General features: G+C 40.2%; 2 protein-coding genes across 2 annotated transcripts in view; one reads left to right on the forward strand and one right to left on the reverse strand.

Moving 5' to 3' along the window:
• Positions 1-1729, forward strand: part of mrps5 (mitochondrial ribosomal protein S5) — a 40169-nt gene extending 38440 nt beyond the window's left edge. Inside the window, exon 11 of the mRNA XM_017702556.2 lies at positions 1213-1729. Within this exon, the coding sequence (XP_017558045.1) occupies positions 1213-1437 (225 nt within the window). The 3' untranslated portion in view covers positions 1438-1729. The remainder of the gene's footprint in view (positions 1-1212) is intronic.
• Positions 1730-9636: 7907 nt separating this feature from the next.
• On the reverse strand, positions 9637-21189 carry malb (mal, T cell differentiation protein b). Its single transcript, XM_017702529.2, has 4 exons — positions 21024-21189; positions 17868-18035; positions 16618-16761; positions 9637-10156 (listed from the first exon to the last, which is right to left on the reverse strand). The coding sequence occupies exons 1-4, from the start codon at positions 21114-21116 to the stop codon at positions 10082-10084; spliced, it is 480 nt and encodes a 159-aa protein (XP_017558018.1). The 5' UTR covers positions 21117-21189; the 3' UTR covers positions 9637-10081.
• Positions 21190-21347: the final 158 nt, after the last annotated feature.

The raw sequence follows: 21347 nt of genomic DNA on the forward strand, positions 1-21347 counted from the left end.
AAAGGTGGGCCTTGAAGAACCCCAGCCTTATTTAAATACCCTGTTAAGTAAATGAATATAAACATGAGTTCTTAATAATTAATTCATTTTGATTAAGTGGCCCTTATTAGTTCCTCAATGGGGAAATTTCACTTCCACAATCGAACCCATTCATACAGTGAAACGCCACATACACACTAGTGAACACACACTAGGGGGCAGTGAGCACACTTGCCCGGACCGGTGGGCAGCCCTGTCCACAGCGCCCAGGGAGCAGTTAGGACTTACGTGTCTTGCTCAAGGGCACTTCAGTCATGTACCGTCAGCTCAGGGTTTTGAACCGGCAACCTTCCGGTCGCAAGGCTGGTTCCCCGACCTTCAGCCCACGACTGCCCCCATAAATCCATATAAATTCACATTAACCCAGTTCCAGTATAAACCTTTCAATTAAATGTGACAAAATACATGCAATTCAAGACTCATGGTTGTGTTTGAGCACACAACCAAGCTGATCAGTGCTGCCTCACGGCGTGATTTCATGAGGTCAAAAATAAACCATCCATTGTGGTTTGTCCATGAACCACAACTCTGAATCAGCTACTGATTATAGGTTCCAGTGGAAAGATGGTCCCTTAAAGGCCTTTCTCTGAAGTTTTGTAAAAATTGCTCAATGATAAATAGAAAATCCATTTTACTTTGTTTCCACTGACATTGATGAGATGTTTCAAGGAACCTTTGATTTAAATGAACCAGCTTTCTCAGCTTGAGACTGTGGAGCTTTTACCATTTTCCTCTCAGTTGATTTATTAGACAATTGCATATTCCAGTCTGTTTGTGCTGTTAAAATAATAACTTGACACTTTGTTTTGGTCCACTGTGTAATATCTATTAAATTCTATTATGAACTTTTCCATAACCATAATCCCAACACTTACTCTGACCTTAACCTTAATGTTAGTCTTCTTGCAAAATAGGTGTGTAATACTCAACAGTGTAGTAGACAAATTTGCTTGTAAATGTTCACAACGTAAAGTTTTGCAGGCGCAAATTTCATCTCTACCTCAAGTCTGCACCTAGTCCTTAGTCTCGAGGATTTCCATTGGGAATAATCATTCTTTTCTGTCGAAAAGCTGCGATGGCTGATCCCCAGACAGTGTAACAGTTTGAGTGTTTGTAGGTAGCTTATAAGACACCATGTAGGGTAAAGTCTTACCATTTTTTTTCTATCCATAGGAGACGCACCAGTCCCTGGCTGATAAGAAGCAACTGAACGTGGTGGAGTTCCGCGACGAGCAAGGCCCGCTGCCCATCGTGGTGGCTACGCCGCAGCTGGGTGCTCGGAAGGAGCCGGAGCCAGAGGACGAGGTGCCCAACACTCGTCTGCACTGGGCCGACGTGCAGGCAGCTCAGGGCATGAAACGCTCCGTGTGGGCAGGGGTCAAAAGAACAATCTGGTGATGGACTATGTAACCTCAAATCTGAACACCAAAGCCCAACCCTGCAACACCATAACTGACCACACAGCTCCCTGCGGCCAGACACGACCCAAACAGATGAGTTTGACAGAGAGAAGAGTGTGGAATTGGGTAGAAAAGGCTGTCTCAGCGTGTCACTCTGTAAGAAAAGTGGAATTTCAACCATTCCTGTCCTGCTTTACAGTTCTGCTGTCAGCAGTGTGTGAACTGGTTACAACCCATGCATTCAAAATTGTTATCTAGAACCAAATAAATGTCATAGCGTGAGAGTTTGAGCATTTATTCATTGTCAAATTCGTTTGACCAGCATGACTGGTGCATTTGTTCAGCTTTATTGTGTGAAGAAATTTTAGAAGTGGTTAGAAGTTGCAGTTATTGCTGGTGATAAAACTATATTTTATTGTAATTTCATCCAACTGGCCACGCAAGCTGATTGGTTGAGAACTGTTCTAAATGTGCTGTTATTTCACCATAACACCACAGGTTTTTCACAAAAACTGGGATACTCTTGCTAAGAAACAGTTTTGACAGCTGGAGGAGACGCTCAAGCCATTTAAGCGTTTTTACTTCTTTCTTTGCCACAAACAGAAAACGGACACTTAAGATCAGATTTAACCGACAGCCGATTTGGTCAGACTCCGAAGATGAAACGACACTAAATTCCCAAACTGTCGGCAACTGAGACAGAAGAACAGCTAAACAACCTGGAATCAGCCAGAAAGGAACCCAACACCATTCGCCAAACTAAACAGGCTGTAAGAAAACAACATTAATACTGATCTGGCAAAAAAATGACAAAACTGAGCTGAACTTGATATTGCAGCAGTTTTATGGCTCAGTTCACACTTCAAAAGGCGGGGCTTGTTATTCTGACGTAGCAACAAGCTGCTCGTTAAGGAGCTATAATTAGGAGGAAGGAACTGAACATTAAAACATTAAACACTGCGGTTACGGCCAGTTTATTCATTTCTTACTGTATTTATTTAACTGCTGTATTAAAGCAGTAGAGCTTGTGTAGTGTTCTATTGCTTAAACATTACAGTTCTGTCAGAATTGTATTATGATTTGAGCAGTATAGTTATTGTAATTATTGTTGTTCACAGAAAAAAAAATTTTGCCTTTTTTTTGGCCTTTGATATAAAAACATCTCAAATGGTCAGAAGAGCAGACAGTAACCAGACATTCCACAAGATGTCAATCAAATTATCAAATCCATAAATGAAATTATTATGGAGCTGTGGTCAGTGCTGTGCAAAAACCCCCTCTTTTGTTTAGTTAATATCCAGTAAAAAATGTAAGTTATTAATATTTACGTGTCCCAAAAAAGCAGAAAACACATCAGCAGCTTCGTTTGATAAGTTTGTTTTGATCATCGTTGTCTTGCTGTAGTATCTTGCTTCATTTCTTCTCGGTAACTTTTTTTTTTACAAGGTGTTGCATAATACATTAAAATTTGTTTGTACTTACCACCATTAATGATGCCTTCAATCAAAAGCATATCATCAACTTCAGATGCTGTTATACGTGTCCAGACTTACAGCTGTGGATCCTCTATGGTTGATTGATTGTCTTCCATTGTTTCAGCTGCTTTATTATTTCCAAAAATTTAAAATTTAATCTCAGCAGTCCATAAAACTTCATGCTGTCCAGTTTGTGTTGGAGTGCACGTCATCCTCTTTTTGTGTTTTTTTTTTTTTTTTTTTTTTTTTTTTTAGACAAAAGGAGCAGCATTTGATGAAAGGAACACCTTGCTGAGTGTCAAGCATGGGGGTGGAACTATTACAGTTGGGTTTTTGTGGCAGCCAGTGGTCCAGAAAACATCGTAGGGGTTGATGTAAGAAGGCAGTGCGCTAGATATCAGCACATTCTAGAAGCAAATGTGACACATGACAAGAAACTGAAGCTGAAATGAAGCTGGCTTCTACAACAGGACAATGATCCAAAACACACCTAAAAAATCCACCGTAAACTACTTCAAGCTGAAACTTAAGTGTCTCTGTCTTAAACGTGCTGTGTATGCCAGACAGTTGCAGAACTAGAACTGTTCTGCAAGAAAGAGTGGGGGAAAATTCCTGAACCAGGAATAGAAAGACTCCGAACTGGGAACAAAAAGTATCTGAAAGCTGATATCTGCCAAAAGCGGTGTTAAGTACTGGCTTAAAAGGATGTCCAAACAGATAAGTTCATATATATATATATATATATATATATATATATATATATATATATATATATATATATATATATATATATATATATATATATATATACACACACATACATACATACACACATACACTCACTGGCCACTTTATTAGGTAGAAGGTTGCTTTATTGCTAGTAAAAGGTTGGACCCACTTTTGCCTTCAGAACTGCCTTAATTCTTCATGGCAGACTTTCAACAAGGTGATGGAAACATTCCTCAGAGATTTTGGTCCATATTGACAAGATAGCATCACGCAGTAGCTGCAGATTTGTCGGCTGCACATCTATGATGCGAATCTCCTGTTCCACCACACCCCAAAGGTGCTCTATTGGATTGAGATCTGGTGACTGTGGAGGCCATTGTCATGTTCAAGAAACCAGTTTGAGATGATATGAGCTTTGTGACATGGTGCATTATCCTGCTGGAAGACGATGGGTAGAAGATGGGTACATTGTGATAAAGGGATCATAAAGGGATGGACATGGTCAGCAACAATACTCATGCAAGCTGTGGCATTTAAATGATGCTCAGTTGGTACTAAGGGGCCCAAAGTGTGCCAAGAAAATATCCCCCACACCATTACGCCACCACCACCAGCCTGAACCGTTGATACAACGCAGGATGGATCCGTGCTTCCATGTTGTTTATGCCCAATTCTGACCCCACCATCTGAATGTCGCAGCTGAAACCGAGACTCATCAGACCAGGCAACATTTTTCCAATCTTCTATTGTCTAATTTCGGTGAGCCTGTGCGAATTATGGTCTCAATTTCCTGTTCTTAGCTGACAGGAGTGGCACCCAGTGTGGTCTTCTGCAGCTGTAGCCCATCTTCTTCAAGGTTTGATGTGTTGTGCATTCAGAGATGGTATTCTGCATTCCTTGGTTGTAACAAGTGGTTATTTGAGTTGCTGTTGCCTTTCTGTCATCTGGAACCAGTCTGCCCATTCTCCTCTGACCTCTCACATCAACGCATTTTCGTCCACACAACTGACCGCTCACTGGATATTTCCTCTTTTTCGGACCGTTCTCTGTGAACCCTAGAGATGGTTGTGCGTGAAAATCCCAGTAGATCAGCAGTTTCTGAAATACTCAGACCAGCCCGTCTGGCACCAACAACCACGCCATATATATATATATATATATATATATATATATATATAAAACACTTTATATTTGCGGTTTTTAATAGTTTGCTGCAGACGTTGTTTATTTCTTTTAACGGCAAAAAAAATGTAATTTGGCCAGGAGTGCCCAAACTTTTGCACATAACTGCAGCTTTTGTTCCATGTAGTGATGTTAAGAGCTTTGCTGTGAGTTATTGAGAAAGGCAGGTGATCTTTACATATGAGAAGATTTGTCTGCGCTTCTGCAGTGTCTTCTAGAATTTTCCCGGTGTCTTATTTCTTGAGGAGACCTTGTGAAAAAGGCGCTCTGTGAGAAAGTGGACTGCACACAATAGGTGTGTGTATTTCGTAGTGAAATCTGACTCGACTTCATTGTTTGTCTCCTCTAGTAGACTGGTGAAAAATGCTCTGGGGAAAACGCAACTATGTCTGACCCGATCACGATGGCCTGGTGGCCCACATTAGTGAACCGTTATATAATAAGACTATACAGAAGTGTGAAACTCTGTTAATTGTCTGACTGTACACACACCCACATCATCTAAACCGCTTATCCCTCTGGGTCACGGGAGCCAGTCCCAGCTGTCATTGGGCAGAGGGCAGGAAACACGCTGGACAGGTCGACAGTAGGGCAGACAGTCAGACACACAGCCACACACACACCTAGGGGCATTTCAGCATGTCCAACTGGCCTGGCTGCATGTCTTTGGACTGTGGGAGGAAACCAACACCGACACGGGGAGAACATTCAAACTCCACACAGAAAGGACCCTGGTCGTCTGGCTGGGAATCAAACCCAGGCCTTTCTTGTTGTGAGGCTACAGGGCTACCCACCGTGTTTGAATACCATTTTTAGAGGTTTCTTAGTGAGTCAGTTAACACATCCAAACAGGGTTTCCCAGGCCTAGTCCTGGAGGTCTGCCACCTTGCAAAGTTTGGCTCCAACTCTAATCTAACACACCTGACCCAGGTGATGAAGGCCTTCAGGCGCATCTGGAAATTAGAGCCAGGTGTTCTGGATCTGAACTCTTCAGGGTGGTGGATGTCCAGGACCAGGATTGGGCGCTCTTGCTCTACAGGGAACAAACTTAAATATGTATTTTTTCCCTGCATTTTTAGTGCACAATTGGTTGCCAAAATTAGTTTAAAATACAGAAAAACGTAAAGCATGGAATATATAACATGCCATCACTTTTGCACAAACCACATTTTATTTTTTACCAATATGTTTAAATTAGACTGGTAACCTGTCCAAGGTGTATCCTGCCCTCCGCCCAATGACAGCTGGGATAAGCTCCAGTACCCCCACCGTATCCCAGCAGGATAAGCGGTTTAGATGATGTATGTGTGTGTGTGTGTGTGTGTGTGTGTGTGTGTGTATGTGTGTTTAAATGAGTATATAAACAGTAACTGTGCATTAAAAATGTGTATTAACTTATTTTTACTTAGAAATCCCACAAAAACCAAGACATCACTCTATATGGAGACTTTGCCAAATTGGTTCAAAGTGACAGTTTAAAACACATTTTGGACTCCTAACTACTTGAACTTTAGTCTGAAATCTTTTTGCTTTGAGTGAACGTGGCACTCCATCCCTGGAGAGGCAGAGCCCAGGAGGCAGGGCTTGGGACACATTGTCCACTACTCCCTCATGGAAATTCACCCTCTCCCGACTTTGCCTGGAGTCGGAGTTCAGGCCCCGTCTTCCTGCTGGCTCTTGCAGCCGTCATTGGGGCCCAGGGGACAGGCACATACCATAGTGGCCCTGTACCTTAATCATTTTTTAAGTAAAACAAATGATTGAATGTTACATTTGATCACTATCAAAGCAATCATAACACCACCGAAACTTTCCCAAAGTTTCAGTAGTGACTGTTTCGGTAGTGACAGTGGCACTAGCCAGTACATGACTAGCAAACACAGCTTTTAACAAGTTGTGTGCACAAAATATCTTGATATTTTTCATGAGAACACAAAAAAGTTTATTCCTGAAAATATGTTTCGGTAGTGACAATTCTTAATATTTTACACTGATATTGAGACTTTGGGACACATTTACTTCAAAACAATGGAATCTAACTGCTCACCGCGTGGCCATGAGGGACAGGGATGCAGCCTCACCTCCTGTTCTAAACTGAAGGGGTCTGGCTAGAACAAGGCTCCGCCCACAAGCTAATATTCTTCATTTCCATTATTTCCATAGTGACAACATGGGACAGCATTTTTAATTAATTAAGCTCATAATAAAATCAACTCATCTTGAAAGAAAGAAAAAGAAATCAATAAAAATATTGAAAAACATATTTTTTCATTTGAAATTCAGAGGTAGAAAGTACACTATGAATGAAGCTTCACTTACACACCCTATACACATTTGTGTATCTCAATTAGTCTCTTTCTCTTCACGAAGTAACACTCTGTCCCCCATAAACCAGGATATTGTAGCTCCCTCATTATCATGGCTTTGGGGGAAAATACGACTGGTTACTCAATACACTGCCAAATTGCACAATTTGCTGTGTGTGTGTGTGTGTGTGTGTGTGCGTGTGCCTCCATGCTGAATAAGTAATGGGACAGTCCTATTATTATCAGGACAGGAGTCCCAAAGATAGTTTGTCAATTATTTATGTGCATGTGTGTTGGTGAAAGACTAAGCATGGACAATAGGACCTGTAGCCCCTTTGCTTAGCACACATCTCTACTTACTAGGGATGGACACAGGTCAATACATTTCTATATGAAATTATATCTATAGCTATGGAGCCCTGCTGGTGACATCCCATATCAATAAAAATAGTGCATGGCCTTATAGACACGAGGGAATGAGATCCTAACGCATGCCATGACTTAATAAGGCGTAGGAATGAGATAATTAGATCGTGTCAATGACTTAGTAAGGCATGAGAATGCGATAATACCTTACCACATATTAGAATCTTGTTCCCATGTCTTACTAAGTTGAGGCCACAACCTAATTATCTCGTTCCCAGGCCTAACTAAGTTGTGGCCATGCATTATTATTATTTATACAGGATGCCACCAGCGGGGCACCGTAGATAGCTAATGGTACTGCTAGGAAATGGTTGTGTGATGTGTTTGCATAATGCATGCTGGGTATTGTAGTGAACAAACTTTAATGAACATAAAGGACACAAAATTTGAAATTCTGTCAAACCAATGAGGCATTATGCGAATACATCATATGCCCATTGACGATCCCCCCACCACAGCAGTGTTAGCCAGCACACATTATGCAAATGCCTCAGAAAAACATTGAGAATCCCCCAACTACAGCGATAAAGAAATCTTTCCCAGCAGTAATGCATGCTGGATATTGTCACACCAATGAGGCTGAGCGATGCAGTGCTGTGCTACAGAATATTACATGATATTGTATAAACAATATTGTGCAATTAGTAGCTGTGATTTAGTGACAAGTGAAATGGCGGCAGAGCGACAACAGACAGGGCCAGTCTGAGGGTATCCAGGCCTTCAGGGAGCTGTGTCTTCCTTTGTATTAAATGCATGACTGCAGAACGCCAGAGGACACCTGTTAGCAAGTCCTAAACGATTCTCAGTATCATGTTGTATTCTCGAGATCTTTCACCATCACAACATAACAGCGTTTTAACAAGATAACATTTGCTGTCGTTAGCAAGTCCTGAATAAATGCATTTGGGGCTACGGAAGCCCCAAAGGGTCATGAATTGCATGCATTTTTATTTATTATTATGGTAAGTTAGATTTTTGTCCTTGATTATTTAAGCAATAGAACATGTAAGCGTTCACAAAATAACATCCCGTGATGTTATTGGTGATAACACAATCCACGAGTGTTCTACTGCTTTAATGCAGCAGTTAAATAAATACAGTAAGAAATGAATAAACTGGCCGTGAACGCGGCGTTTAATATGTTTTAATGTTCAGTTCCTTCCTCCTAATTATAGCTCCTTAACGAGCAGCTTGTTGCTACGTCAGAGTAATGAGCTCCGCCCACTCGCTGCTCAGCCAGCAGTTCATTCTCCAGCCCCTTACACTAAATTCCCAAACTGAGCATCTCCTATAACTGTCAAAGCCGTTGCTTAGCAACAGCATCTTAGCGGAGTGATACAGTGTTTGTGAGAAAATGCCTCTCAACCAATCAGCTTGCATGGCTGGAACTAACTGCTCTAAAATTGTTAATAAAGCATGACCATGAATGAATATATGGAGGCCATGAAATAATACATTTAGCCCACAAGTTAAGCTTTTCATGACCACGTGGCCTTAATATGTTAATTTGTGACCACTCAGTTTTTAAAAAATAATCATCATGTCACATTTGGAACTCGGTACTTGTAGCATTGATCGAGCAAAACACATCAGTCACTGAAGCTACATTCAAATATTAGATGGTTAAGGTAAAAACAGCTTAATGTATTGCTCTCTAGAGAAGCCCCAAAGGGCCATGAATTTCATGTATTTTGATTAATTTGATTTTTTTTCTGTTATTTTTTTATTTGTTTTCTCAAGATCTTATGTTTATGTACATGTCACAGCAAAACCCATGTTGTTTTCTCACGTTCTTTCACTATCACGACATAGCAGTGTTTCATCGAGATAACATTTGTTGTCGTTATCAAGTCCTGAATGAATGTGAGTGGAGCTAATGGCTAAAAACAAAAAATGAAATGTTTTTAACCATTTGTATGGGACTTTCCTTTCATTCTGGAAGTAGAAGCATGCCCATATGCACCTTCGGCTTCTTTCTGCTGGCTTCAACGTCAACAAATGTCGGCACCTTCTAAGGCTTAATCATACATCTGACCTTTGTTGCAAGTATCTACAAAACACACAAAGCACACACCCTCCTGAAGTTTACACAGCTTTTATTAAAACATGTTCCTCATACTCCAGTGCGTGATACCGCGAACATACAAAAAAGTTGATTTCTTTAAGATACAAATGAATTTCCTGCCCGCCACTTCGGTCTCCACTGCCCACCTTCCGTATTACAAAAACTGGAAATTTAAAAAGCGTTGATTTGCACAAATTTACAGGAGAAAAGCTCATTCGAAAGTGGAAAATTATTATAATAATCATGTTCTTCTAGAGTACATCTCTGATTGGAGTAACAGACATGACTAAACTACAAATCTGGGCAGTGGCAGGAGAGAGGAGGAGTTGACCCCTCAGGAATAACCCTTTCTTGCTTTTCTTTCTCTCTGCGTCTGTGTCTGGTCCTCTCCCTCGCAGTATAGTTGTGTTTTGTTTTGTTTTTCTCTGCAAATTGTTTGTCCACTCTTTTTTGCAGTGCTCAGAAGTTTTTCCACCGGATGGCAGACAGTATGCAGTGAATGAAGTACAGCAGGCTGGTCACATAGGAGAAAACCTGCAAAAGCACAAAGGAAAAGGCTGATGTTAGAGTGGAAACGAGTGGTTCCAGAGAAGAACAGCGCTGGACGCTGGTGCTTTTGTTGCTCTAACACGTATTTATTCCATTCAAAGTCAGCCAAAAATCGCATTTACACAATTTCCACATGTATTAGATTAGTTTCACTTACTACCTCTTCCCCCTCCCATTCTGAACTGGTTTAACCTTGCACTCAATAACTGCACCTTACCTACACTGTACTGCTGCTGTAAGAACAATACTGTTTACATCTATTACTGCACAGAACAATATTGTTTACTGTTTACATCTATTACTGCACAGAACAATATTGTTTACTGTTTACACCTATTACTGCACAGAACAATATTGTTTACTGTTTACATCTATTACTTAATGCACTTATGAACAGCTGTTCTACATATTTGCACATTTGCACATACGCACGTGTAACTTTAATTTTATTTATTTAACTTTCATACTGTACATTTTTACTTTTACTTTTTACTACTGTTTTTAGAGTTATTCTTATATTTTCTTTTTTTAGATTATATTTGGTGAATGGAGGAACAGCAAAGTAAGAATTTCATTGTACAGTATAACTGCCTGTTCTGCTGTGCATGACAATAAAACTCTTGAATCTTGTTTGCATATTTGGTTTTCTAGTAGAGCTGCGAGGCTAATGTAGCTAACAAGTAACAGAAGCTTATACCCGCCCAGTCAGCATCGTACAAACCGCATGCAAACATCATCACACCCTCGCAAGCAAACTAAAGAAGCACACTTCAAACACGTGTTGGTTGATTAACTTTATTGGGTAAATTAGATTTAAGGCCAAGCTATTCCTTTAATATGGAGCTCCTACGACATGGTGATTATATAATAATAAGGCATTGGCATGGATTAATATATGAAGGCTGTAAAATAATACATGTAGTAACTCAAGTGACCCTTATTAGTCCCACAACAGGGAAATTTCACCTCCCCATTTAACTCATCCATGCAGTGAAACACCACATACACACCAGTGGCAACTGAGCACACTTGCCCAGAGCGGTGGGCAGCCCTATCCATGGCGCCCAGGGAGCAGTTGGGGGTTAGGTGTCTTGCTCAAGGGCACTTCAGACACGTACTGTCAGCTCAGGGGATCAAACCAGCAACCTTCCAGTCACAAGGCAGTAAAAGTGGGCCTTCATGGACTCTAGTAGTTCTATGCATGCACCGTCCACTTTGCCATAGGCGGCATTTATGATGGCGATTATTATTAATGGCCCATTTTGTCTTTACCATTAATGGGAATGTTGAAAATGTTCTGAAAAATATCGCAGGCCTTTCTGAAAAATGTAAAATTGTAAAACCATGCAGAGGAAAAGCATGTCCAGCAGCTCATTCCTCACCATTACACAGATACACTATATTACCAAAAATATTCACTCACCCATCCAAATAATTTAATTCAGATGTACAAAACCAAGCACCTAGACCTGCAGACTGCTTCTACAGACATTAGTGAAGGAATCGGTCGCTCTCAGGAGCTCAGTGAATTCCTGTGTTGTACTGTGATCGGACGTCTCCTGTGTAACAAGTCCAGTCGTGAAATTTCCTCACTACTAAATATTCCACAGTCAACTGTCAGTGGCATTATAACAAAGTGGAAGCGATTGGGAACAACAGCAACTCAGCCATGAAGTGGTCGGCCACGTAAAATGACGCATAGTGGGCAGAGGTCACCAACTTTCAATCACTACAGACCCAAACTTCATCTGGCCTTCAGATCAGCTGAAGAACAGCGTAGAGAGCTTCATGGAAAGGGTTTCCATGGTCGAGCAGCTGCATCCAAGCCTTACATCACCAAGCACAATGCAAAGCGTCGAATGCAGTGGTGTAAAGCGCCGCCACTGGACTCTAGAGCAGTGGTGACGTGTTCTCTGGAGTGACCAACCACACTTCTCCATCTGGCAGTCCGATGGATGAGTCTGGGTTTGGCGGTTGCCAGGAGAACTTGTCTGACTGCATTGTGCCAAGCGTACAGTTTGGTGGAGGGGGGATCATGGTGTGGGATTCTTTTTCAGGATTTGGGCTCGGCCCCTTAGTTCCGGTGAAAGGAACTCTTAATGCTTCAGCCGCAAGAGATTTTGGACAATTTCATGCTCCCACCTTTGTGGGAACAGTTTGTGGACGGCCCCTTCCTGCTCCAACATGACTGCATACCAGTGCACAAAGCAGGTCCATAAAAACACGTATGAGCCAGTTTGGTGAGGAAGAACTTGACTGGCCTGCACAGAGTCCTGACCTCAACCCGATAGAACACATTTGAGATGAATTAGAGCGGAGACTGCGAGCCAGGCCTTCTCGTCCAACATCAGTGTCTGACCTCACAAATGCGCTTCAGGAAGAACAGTCAGAAATTCCTGTAAACACACTCCTGTTGAAGCTGTTATAGCTGCAAAGGGTGGGCCGACAACATATTAAACCCTATGGATTAAGAATGGGATGTCACGAGCGAACACTTCTGGCAATATAGTGTATCTTGATGAGAGCGGCCAAACTAATTCATTATATCATAAGACGCGGATAAAATGCATATAGGCTCAGTAGAGTTTACAGGGCTTTATCCTAAGGCTGCTGAAGGTGAGTTTAGGTGGTTTCATCTCGGGCACTCAACACGCGCTCAATTACGCTCAAATTCAAAACTCAACGGAAACAGCTCGAGCCCACATCCAACGGCTGTTTGCCCTGTTACAGGTGAGGAGAGCGGTTTATTTCTTTGTGTTGTTATAATTATTAGGCTGATAAAAACCCTTTTTTAAGAATGTGCGTAGTTGGGATAATCAGATTCAGCTCATGTTTATTCGTATTGGCCTCAAAACGCTCACTTTACGTGACAGTTCAGTCAGTCTGAGTTAGCATTAGCCTTCTCTCCTGGCGTTGCTCCAGAGTGAGGCAGGTTAAACTGACGGTAATGCCTGTTATTTCTCTTTACATTTTGACGCAAAGGTGGTCTACAAGTGAGTAAATCTGGGATTATAAGTAGTAAATAAGATGGTAATGTGTCTTCTTGTCTAATTTAGTGTGTCAGCATTACGTTTGGTGCTGTAAACGGTAGCAGCACCATATTACGTACACTTGCAGGTTTTATTGTTTGTCTAATAAAAAACACTTTCCTGACATTTATCAACGATACATCTGAGACACGGTCATATATCCTTTTTTCCCATCAAATCGGTTGGCAAGACCATCTAAGCTGGGTTTGGACATCAAATCGGCACGATCCGAACAGGGCGGCTGGGGAAATGTGATGCGAATGTGAATAGGGTGGGGAAAACTTTCACGTCCAGTTAAAACGCATTTTGGCTCGTTTAAACATCATGTTTAACCATTAAACGAACATTAAACAGTGGATTATAACCATGAAACACAGCTTGTTTAGTACTGAGCTGCAGATCTGAGTTTACACCGTCAGCCTAGTGACCGCAGCAGCTTCACACCGACTCACTTTACTGGGCTTTTTTTTTGCATGGTCGCCTCATTTATTGCACATGTAGTTTACATTAATGAAATTTTATAATCAGTTTAATCAGTTCATGTCGATTTTTATACAATTAGATTTCATAAAACGTCAAATAAAATGGAGGGAAAACGCTGTACGGCAAACCGCTCCTTCTGTGGGAGCTGGTGTGCGGAATACTGACGATACAAACCGGTGACAGATGACGTTCTTTAAAAGTATTGGCCCAAATCTGACCAATCAAAATGCAGCATTGTTGCTAGGCAGATTTTGCCTAGTCCAACCAATCATTACACATCATTTGACTTCGGGTATTTCCGTAAGAACTACGGAAACGCGGAAAGTGCCGAAAAACTGTACGGAATACAGTGCAACCAGTAGCCTCGCTAACCTAGCTAGATTATCTTATCTACAGTTTGTATTTTGCTGTGTAGACATAGTTTTGTGATTACATTTTGGGGGCGGTCGTGAAAGGGGCTGGAGGTTAGGGAACCGTCCCTGTGACCGGAAGGTTGCTGGTTCGATCCCTTCAGCTGACAGTCCGTGAATGAAGTGCCCTTGAGCAAGGCATCTAACCCCTCAATCGCTCCCCAGGCGCCGTGGATAGGGCTGCCCCCTAGTGTGCAAACACAGTGACAAATGGTTCTAAATTCTATTCTACATTTATACTTCTAAACCAATATTTCAAACAGCGAACCACTAAATGGCCTGAAGTATGCTGGCTTCCTAAGGGACAAAAACCACACAAAATATTGGTTAGTAATTTACATGATGGATTAATCTGGCCTCATGTGGTGGTTTATTTCTTTAATCTGGAGCCCATTCTGTCTCTCATAAAATAAAAGAAACACCTCAAACGTATATTGCAGTTCCATTCCAGTGTGTTGTACTTCATTTCAGTTGATTCAGATTTCCCCCTGCTCATTTTCTCAGTATTAGTGTGGATAACATAACCTACTGAAAGTTGCATATCTTTTAGCTTAGCCATCCATCATTAAAGCCGTATCAAACCAGTGTCATCTGTAATAAAGGACAGATTCTGTAACTGTCTTCTTTAATCATAGAACAAAAACACTGAAGGACTTTGCACGCTGTAGGACACTCACAAGAGCAATGGTTCCCAAACTTTTTACAGTCTTGTACCACCTGAGACGTTAAATTTGCTGCTGCATGCTTGCTCTGTACTATGTATAGTGTCATGATGCATATGTCAGATATTATGACTTGTAAAAATTGTGTATAGTGGCGTGGGTAGCACCGCTGCCTTCTATGCTGTAGACTGAGGTTCAATCCCCACCTGGCTAAGCACCCTACACTATACCAATAAGAGTCCTTGGGCAAGACTCCTAACACTGCCTTGGACTGCCTGTGTAAAATCATCAATTTATAAGTCGCTCTGGATAAGAGCGTCAGCTAAATAATGTAAATCAGTCCACCTCAATATATATTATTTTGTGTTTTTAATAAAATGACACAACATACCAGATGTACACTCTCAAAAAAAAAGATGCTAACCTGTAACTGGGGTGTTGCCCTCAAGGGTATGAAAGGCACATAATTGAGCCTGAAGACCATTACTGTACCTTTGAGGTTATATTTACATTATTTATACCTTGGTGCGTACATATACACTACCTCTTTTGACAGTGTAGATAAACATTTTTATTTAGCTTAGAAAGAATAGTACTTAAATAATGTAAGAGATGTTTTTATTAGTGTGGGTCACTCTGGTGTTTCTGTCAGAGGCCTGGAGGGCACAGATGTGTATGAGAGAGAGTGTCTGCAGCTGTAAAATGAACTGCTAACCGTAACCAACTCACATATGTCACAATAGCTAACATCATTACAGTGGCCACAAACTAATAACTCACAAGAATTGTGGACTTAAACATGTCTGAAAAAAGTCAAAATAAGTCAAGTAACTAACTCGGTCTTAACAATAGATAGTAAAGGATTCTTGCTTCGTGCCCACACACAGCAGTGCACGATAAATTGAATTAACTCAACTGTTGTTAGCGGCGCTCAGAAGAATCTGGAGTGAAACAGTTTCTTCATTAATACAACCTTATATAATACGAGTAATTTACTGAACTATTAGAGCTTGGGTTTAAGATGTCCTGGAAGCTGTTTGTCTCTTGCCTCAGGGAAATACCTTTGTAACTGTGTGGCTGGCTGGCTGAATGAAATCAAATGAAGATTATGTCAGTTTCTTTGACTTACACCCCAATATCTTTCGATGTACCCTGGGTTTACACATACCACAGTTTGGGATCCACTGCACTGGAGCAATAGAGGACAAGAAATTAAATGTGGGACCTCTTGGGTGTGGGATCAGTCTAGCTACTAATAGTGCTTTTTAATGGTTAGTCGTTTGTGTAATATATGTCTATGTGCAGTAGGATTGCTGATGTAGATCTCTTCCTCACTGATCACGTTATGCCATGTTCATTTTTTAACTGCTGTCCCAAAGACTGGCCTTCATAACTGAATTCAGAGCGTTAAAGGAAGGTCAACGCTAACATTGGCAGGTCTTTGGCCTGGAAGGTCCCCAATTTGATATGCCTATCCACTTTTCTAGTGTGCTATTTAAGGGGTTGCTCTTAGCCGGATATTTCTGGGTGGTAGACCTCTCTCAGTGATGCAGAATTTGACCAGTGATTGGGATGGAGGGGGCAGGCATTATACAGTGGTAGGTGTTTCAAATAATGTGGACGGTGAGTGTATGGGATGATTCTACAGTGGTTCATAGTGCTTTAGCCACAGTCAAACTAAGCGTACCATTCAAATTAGATTCAAAGTAGATGCAGTACTGTTCAAAGGCTTTCAGTAATATAAAACCAATTCATTTGTACCTAAATCTATAAAATGATTCTAATATGTGTGTCTTGTGCTGTTTCAGAGGTGTCAGATAGTAAATAGGACATTAAAAAAATGCTTTATTTCAGATGCTCACCACTGCTGCAATGTCGATTTGATAGTATCTGAAGCTGACGTCACTTGCCAGTGTAGTGCTGTTTCTGATGTTCAGTGTTACTGTGGCGAGGGGGACAGAGGCACTGAGGTAGAACAGGGCCGCTAGCAGGTGATACACAAAATCCTGTACATACACATGCACACACACACAAACATCACTAGTTTGACTCAAACAAGAACTATTAATATTTATGAGTAATGCATTAAAACCACACACACATAGCCAGTGAGCTGAATGTAAAGTACAGTATCAGCAAAGAGCTGTTTCATGTTTTTAAAAACCTTTGCTGGTATTTTTTGCAGTTAAGGTGAGAGAGTAAAGGTGAAAACGGTCATTTTTAAAAAGAAAAGATATCATATTAATGATATTCTTACAAGTATTGTTTGTACTGGATGTTTTGCAAAAACTCAGATGTGAAAATTAGATGTTTAGATTTCAGTTGTTTAGGTAAATATGTATACATTGGCTAACTTTTAAAAACAAAATTCACTTATTTTATGAGAAAGAATTTTACCAACCAGATTATTGAAATCTCATTGGTTTATTGTGTAATCAAGAAGACTTTATACACTGTTATTCTAAAACGATTCATGTCATTTTGTAGTACAACATCTGACATGAGTCCAGCTACGAACAATGCACTAATAAAATTAACATGTACAGTTTCATGAATGCAACTTCGGATCTCCAGGGAGATCTTAGCCTGCACTGTTTGTACAAAGGAAATATTTGGAAAGTATATTAAAGAAACAAGCTTTTCAATAATATATGACATGATGTGATTGTGCTAGTGTTTGTCAGAGCTAGGCCCCTTTGGAACTTTTGGAAAATATGGAGGAACTAGATACAGACTGACTGAATTTATGGCTACACTTGAAGAGAAGACATGTTATAGATGCTGTATAATCAACAATCTAAAATTGGTTGAAACAAAATCACCATTTCCGCTTGTAGTGTCTTGCTTTAATTGAAAAGTAACAGTGAATATCGAACTTTATTCGAACAGTTTCACTTCATGTTACAAAATTGTACTTTTTGAAAGGCAGTGAACATAAATTTATTATTGAAATTTGTTGTATAGACTCACATAATTATTTTCTGTCAGAGTAGAATGGTGCACAGAATATATTTGCACAGATTAATTAAGTCTACTATTCACATACGCTATTACTCATTCATTAAGCTGCCAGTAAACACAAAAACACACAATCATACAGACTGTTGCTCACCGCTGTGGCCCAGCCGCTTCTATTTTTGTGTCCTCCGCAGGCAAAGATGATGAGCCAAAGTAAAGTCATGACAAAGCAGAAAACGGACACAAACATCACCCAGCCCTGTGGGTTGTCCGGCGTCACGTGAGTGGAGGCCACCAAGATCCACACCAGGCCACCGAATATCTACAAGACATAAGCATTAATTCCACACATTAACTGCAGTTTTGGTAACATAACAGCTGTTTACTAATACTTTGAAAATATCTAACTATTAATGCACAAATTAAAAATATTTTAGCCAAGGAAAAATCCAGAATTTCCTCCTAGCTTCTAGAGTTTTTGAGTTCTTTCAGAGATAATTCAGCATCCCAACAGCTTTGTATTTAACATGTTATTGCAAACTGACAAAGAAGACTTGCTGATTTATTACAATTTAAGAATTTATTTTTAAAAGTCTCATAACTTTCGACTGGCAGTATACAGTCTGCAGGCTTATCCCATCCACTAGTAGGTTGAACTGACATTTAACTGATCACCAAACAACCAAACCCCTCTCACACAACTACTTGGAAAATTTACACAGCTTATTAAACCACGCTAAAATGAGTCGGTTCACATGTACTGTAGATGGGTTGTGACCTTCTGTATGGAGTCCAAGCCACACAATTACTCATCTGCCCACTTACCAATATATATTTTTATCACTCTCTTAACAAAACCTTGAAACTCTAAAACTGCAACCAAATAGGAGAAGGAAAACAGGGAATTCCATCATGTTTCAACATGGCCACATAGCTCAAGGGGTAAAATTATTTAAAGAGGTTTGTTGTGAATGTGCCTTTCTAAGAAACTTCCTAAAAGTCAGAATTGTTCACAGTGGTGATGAATTGAACCAAATATTTGAAGAATTTAGTGCCTCTAAATGCTGTGTGACAGAAAGTTATCTTTATGAATGTGTTACCTGATGCCTGGGACACTGTTACAACAGCTTTGAGGTTGTTACAGTCTGATGTAAACTGGGTTTTTGAATAGATTTATGGCGAAGAAGTACTTGCAGACCATTCTTTTACTTCTGTTTTGCATTATTAATATTACGTATAACACGTGTAGGTTCACTGGTCGCTTTGGAACGCAAAGACAAAGGCTTCATTTGTATTGCATGAACATGACCCCTGGTTCTGATCCCAACCACTGCAAAGAAATCTGAGTCTGTAAGTTTCTTTACAGTGAGTCATTTTGCATCAATTCATGAAAAAATGAATTGCATTCATTCTGAAAGACTTTGTTTACATCTCAAGGATTTAATTATGCAAAGATTTTTAAAACCTTTCCCTTTTACTTTAATGTATGTTATTATAATGAGATTTGAAGCATTACTATTTGTTCTTTGCTTCTTTAGCTTACTTTTTTTCCCCATAAGTAATGAAAAGTTGTTTATTTTTGTTGTGTGCCTGTGGAATACAGTCCCAAATCCATCTGTACACTTACTTGGCATTGTTCCTTTTTTTTGCACGCTCACATTTATTTACAGTTTTGACATGTTAGTTTTTATACACACAGAAACCAAAAGGAACCACAGATTTCTCAAAATGTAGCAGAGTCGCTGTCCACTACTGCACTGTATGCACACAAAACAGACTATTTGAACACAGTTCAAACTTTGTGTTGTGTGTATTATTTGAATCTCAACATATTGAATTTTTATGATGAGATGAGTCAGTGGATGCTCTTTTAAAAGAAAACATTGGAAATGACAGCTGTCATATCGAGAGATCTGATTTCCAGTTGGTTCCATTATATTTCTTAATGTATTTTCAACATGAACTCTGTCTGCTTCGATATAACCTGTTCAGACAGTGCTTCTCCTCTCTGGATTTTAAACTGCAGCAGATACTTTCTGTCATTTCAGCTTATATTTTTTACATGATGTCTCACTCTCTGACTCTGTGACACTCTCTCTCTCTCTCTCTCTCTCTCTCTCTCTCTCTCACCTTGCAGATCAGATGCTTGGATACTGATACATGCCCTGAGCGTACTATCAGCAAAATAAATACAGGTTATTCCGGCACACAGTGAAACTACAAAGCGGTCATTTAAACCGCAACATTAGACTGTTACATTACAGTAGAACAAAAAATAACATTCATATTTCATTAAATACTTTTTTAGCAGTTACTAGGTAAGCTTTAAGATGAATAACTGCATAGTAAACATTTACTATGGTATAGGTAATAAACAGCTGTGTTGTGTAAACTGTGTATTCTTTTTTTCCAGTCCCTCTTACCCATCTCATTAACCTGAGTGTGAAAAGCACCTGCTGTGGAGGCGACGGGCTGAGACCGGTGGGGTCAAATCACCTGGACTAACCATGCGAGACTCACCAGCTCTTCATGGTCTGCCCAAGCTATTTGGTCAGTGCTTAATGCCGGACACAGTTTTGCTCAGTCTTACACCCAGCATAATCAGCAGTTGATCAATTCTGAATTGCTGGATTCATGTGAATAGAAAGTGAGGCATAGCAAAAAAGTGGAATGTCCTTGGGGTATTATAACGTCACTTATAAAAACGACCTCTCTCTTTTACAAGTATTATTTTGATTTTTGTAATTAGTCTTTTCTTATAGATGATCATACCAGATTTCATTAAGATTACGATTTCAAACTGTGAAAAGCATGTTAAGAAACTATAATATTAATAATTGTATAAACCCACACTTTTTAAGGACATAGTTACCAAAAAAATGCCTGAATAATAAGCCTAATAATAAGAATAATAGGCAGTTTAGAGGTTTAATGGTAACAGTAACAATATTGTATTTCTAGAGTACACTGTTACTTCTGTGGTGCCTTTCCTAGTTTAACGGGTTAGGAATATTCATAATAATAAAACTTTAGCATTTCGAAACCCAAGGTCACTTTACCACAGACCAAAAAAGTGATAAAAGAAAAGAAGCTTGCGTACTGTGAGGAAAAGGAGGAACAGTGGTCTTAAGTAAAGAGGAAATTTAGAAAAATGTAACATAGAGACCAATTTAAAAATTACCCAAAAATAATTAACCTCCTAAAGTTTACCAAAATACTTTATTCCAAACACAAAAACAATGTTTATCTCTCCAATACACAAAAAGCCCTCCCCCTTCAACTATTCCGCACACAAGTTCTGTTATCTCACCAGCTCAGGCAAGTAGAAGATGTCTGGGACTGTAGTGCATATCCCAAGCCCGCTAGGCAGGCTCCCCATTGTCTGTACTGTTGCCGCTGCCATGTTTGCTCCGTCCGCTATGCGCTGCCGGAGTGAAGCTAACGGAGCTGCAAGTGCGTCTTTTCAGTGTGCGCATGAAGCGACCTGAAAAACCTGCTCTGACTCCGCAAGGCTCTCCCTTGCTGGACACACCCTGTCAATAATAGTGCCCTGCGCATGGCTACTTTCTAGAACCCGTGAAAACCGAGACCATGCTGGCCAGGGTGTGGTGTGGTGAAATTCGGTGGGCTGCCT

Source organism: Pygocentrus nattereri, chromosome 10, assembly GCF_015220715.1.
Source record: "Pygocentrus nattereri isolate fPygNat1 chromosome 10, fPygNat1.pri, whole genome shotgun sequence".
NCBI lineage: Eukaryota > Metazoa > Chordata > Actinopteri > Characiformes > Serrasalmidae > Pygocentrus > Pygocentrus nattereri.

Bases quoted from the DNA above. Each gene is read 5' to 3' on its own strand.
- malb (XM_017702529.2), bottom strand. From the start codon at position 21,116: ATGGCAGCGGCAACAGTACAGACAATGGGGAGCCTGCCTAGCGGGCTT. The intron at 18,036-21,023 runs GTGAGATAACAG...TATGTCTTGTAG, and splicing joins TCTTCTACTTGCCTGAGCTG to ATATTCGGTGGCCTGGTGTG. The intron at 16,762-17,867 runs GTGAGCAACAGT...GTGTATGTACAG, and splicing joins GAAGCGGCTGGGCCACAGCG to GATTTTGTGTATCACCTGCT.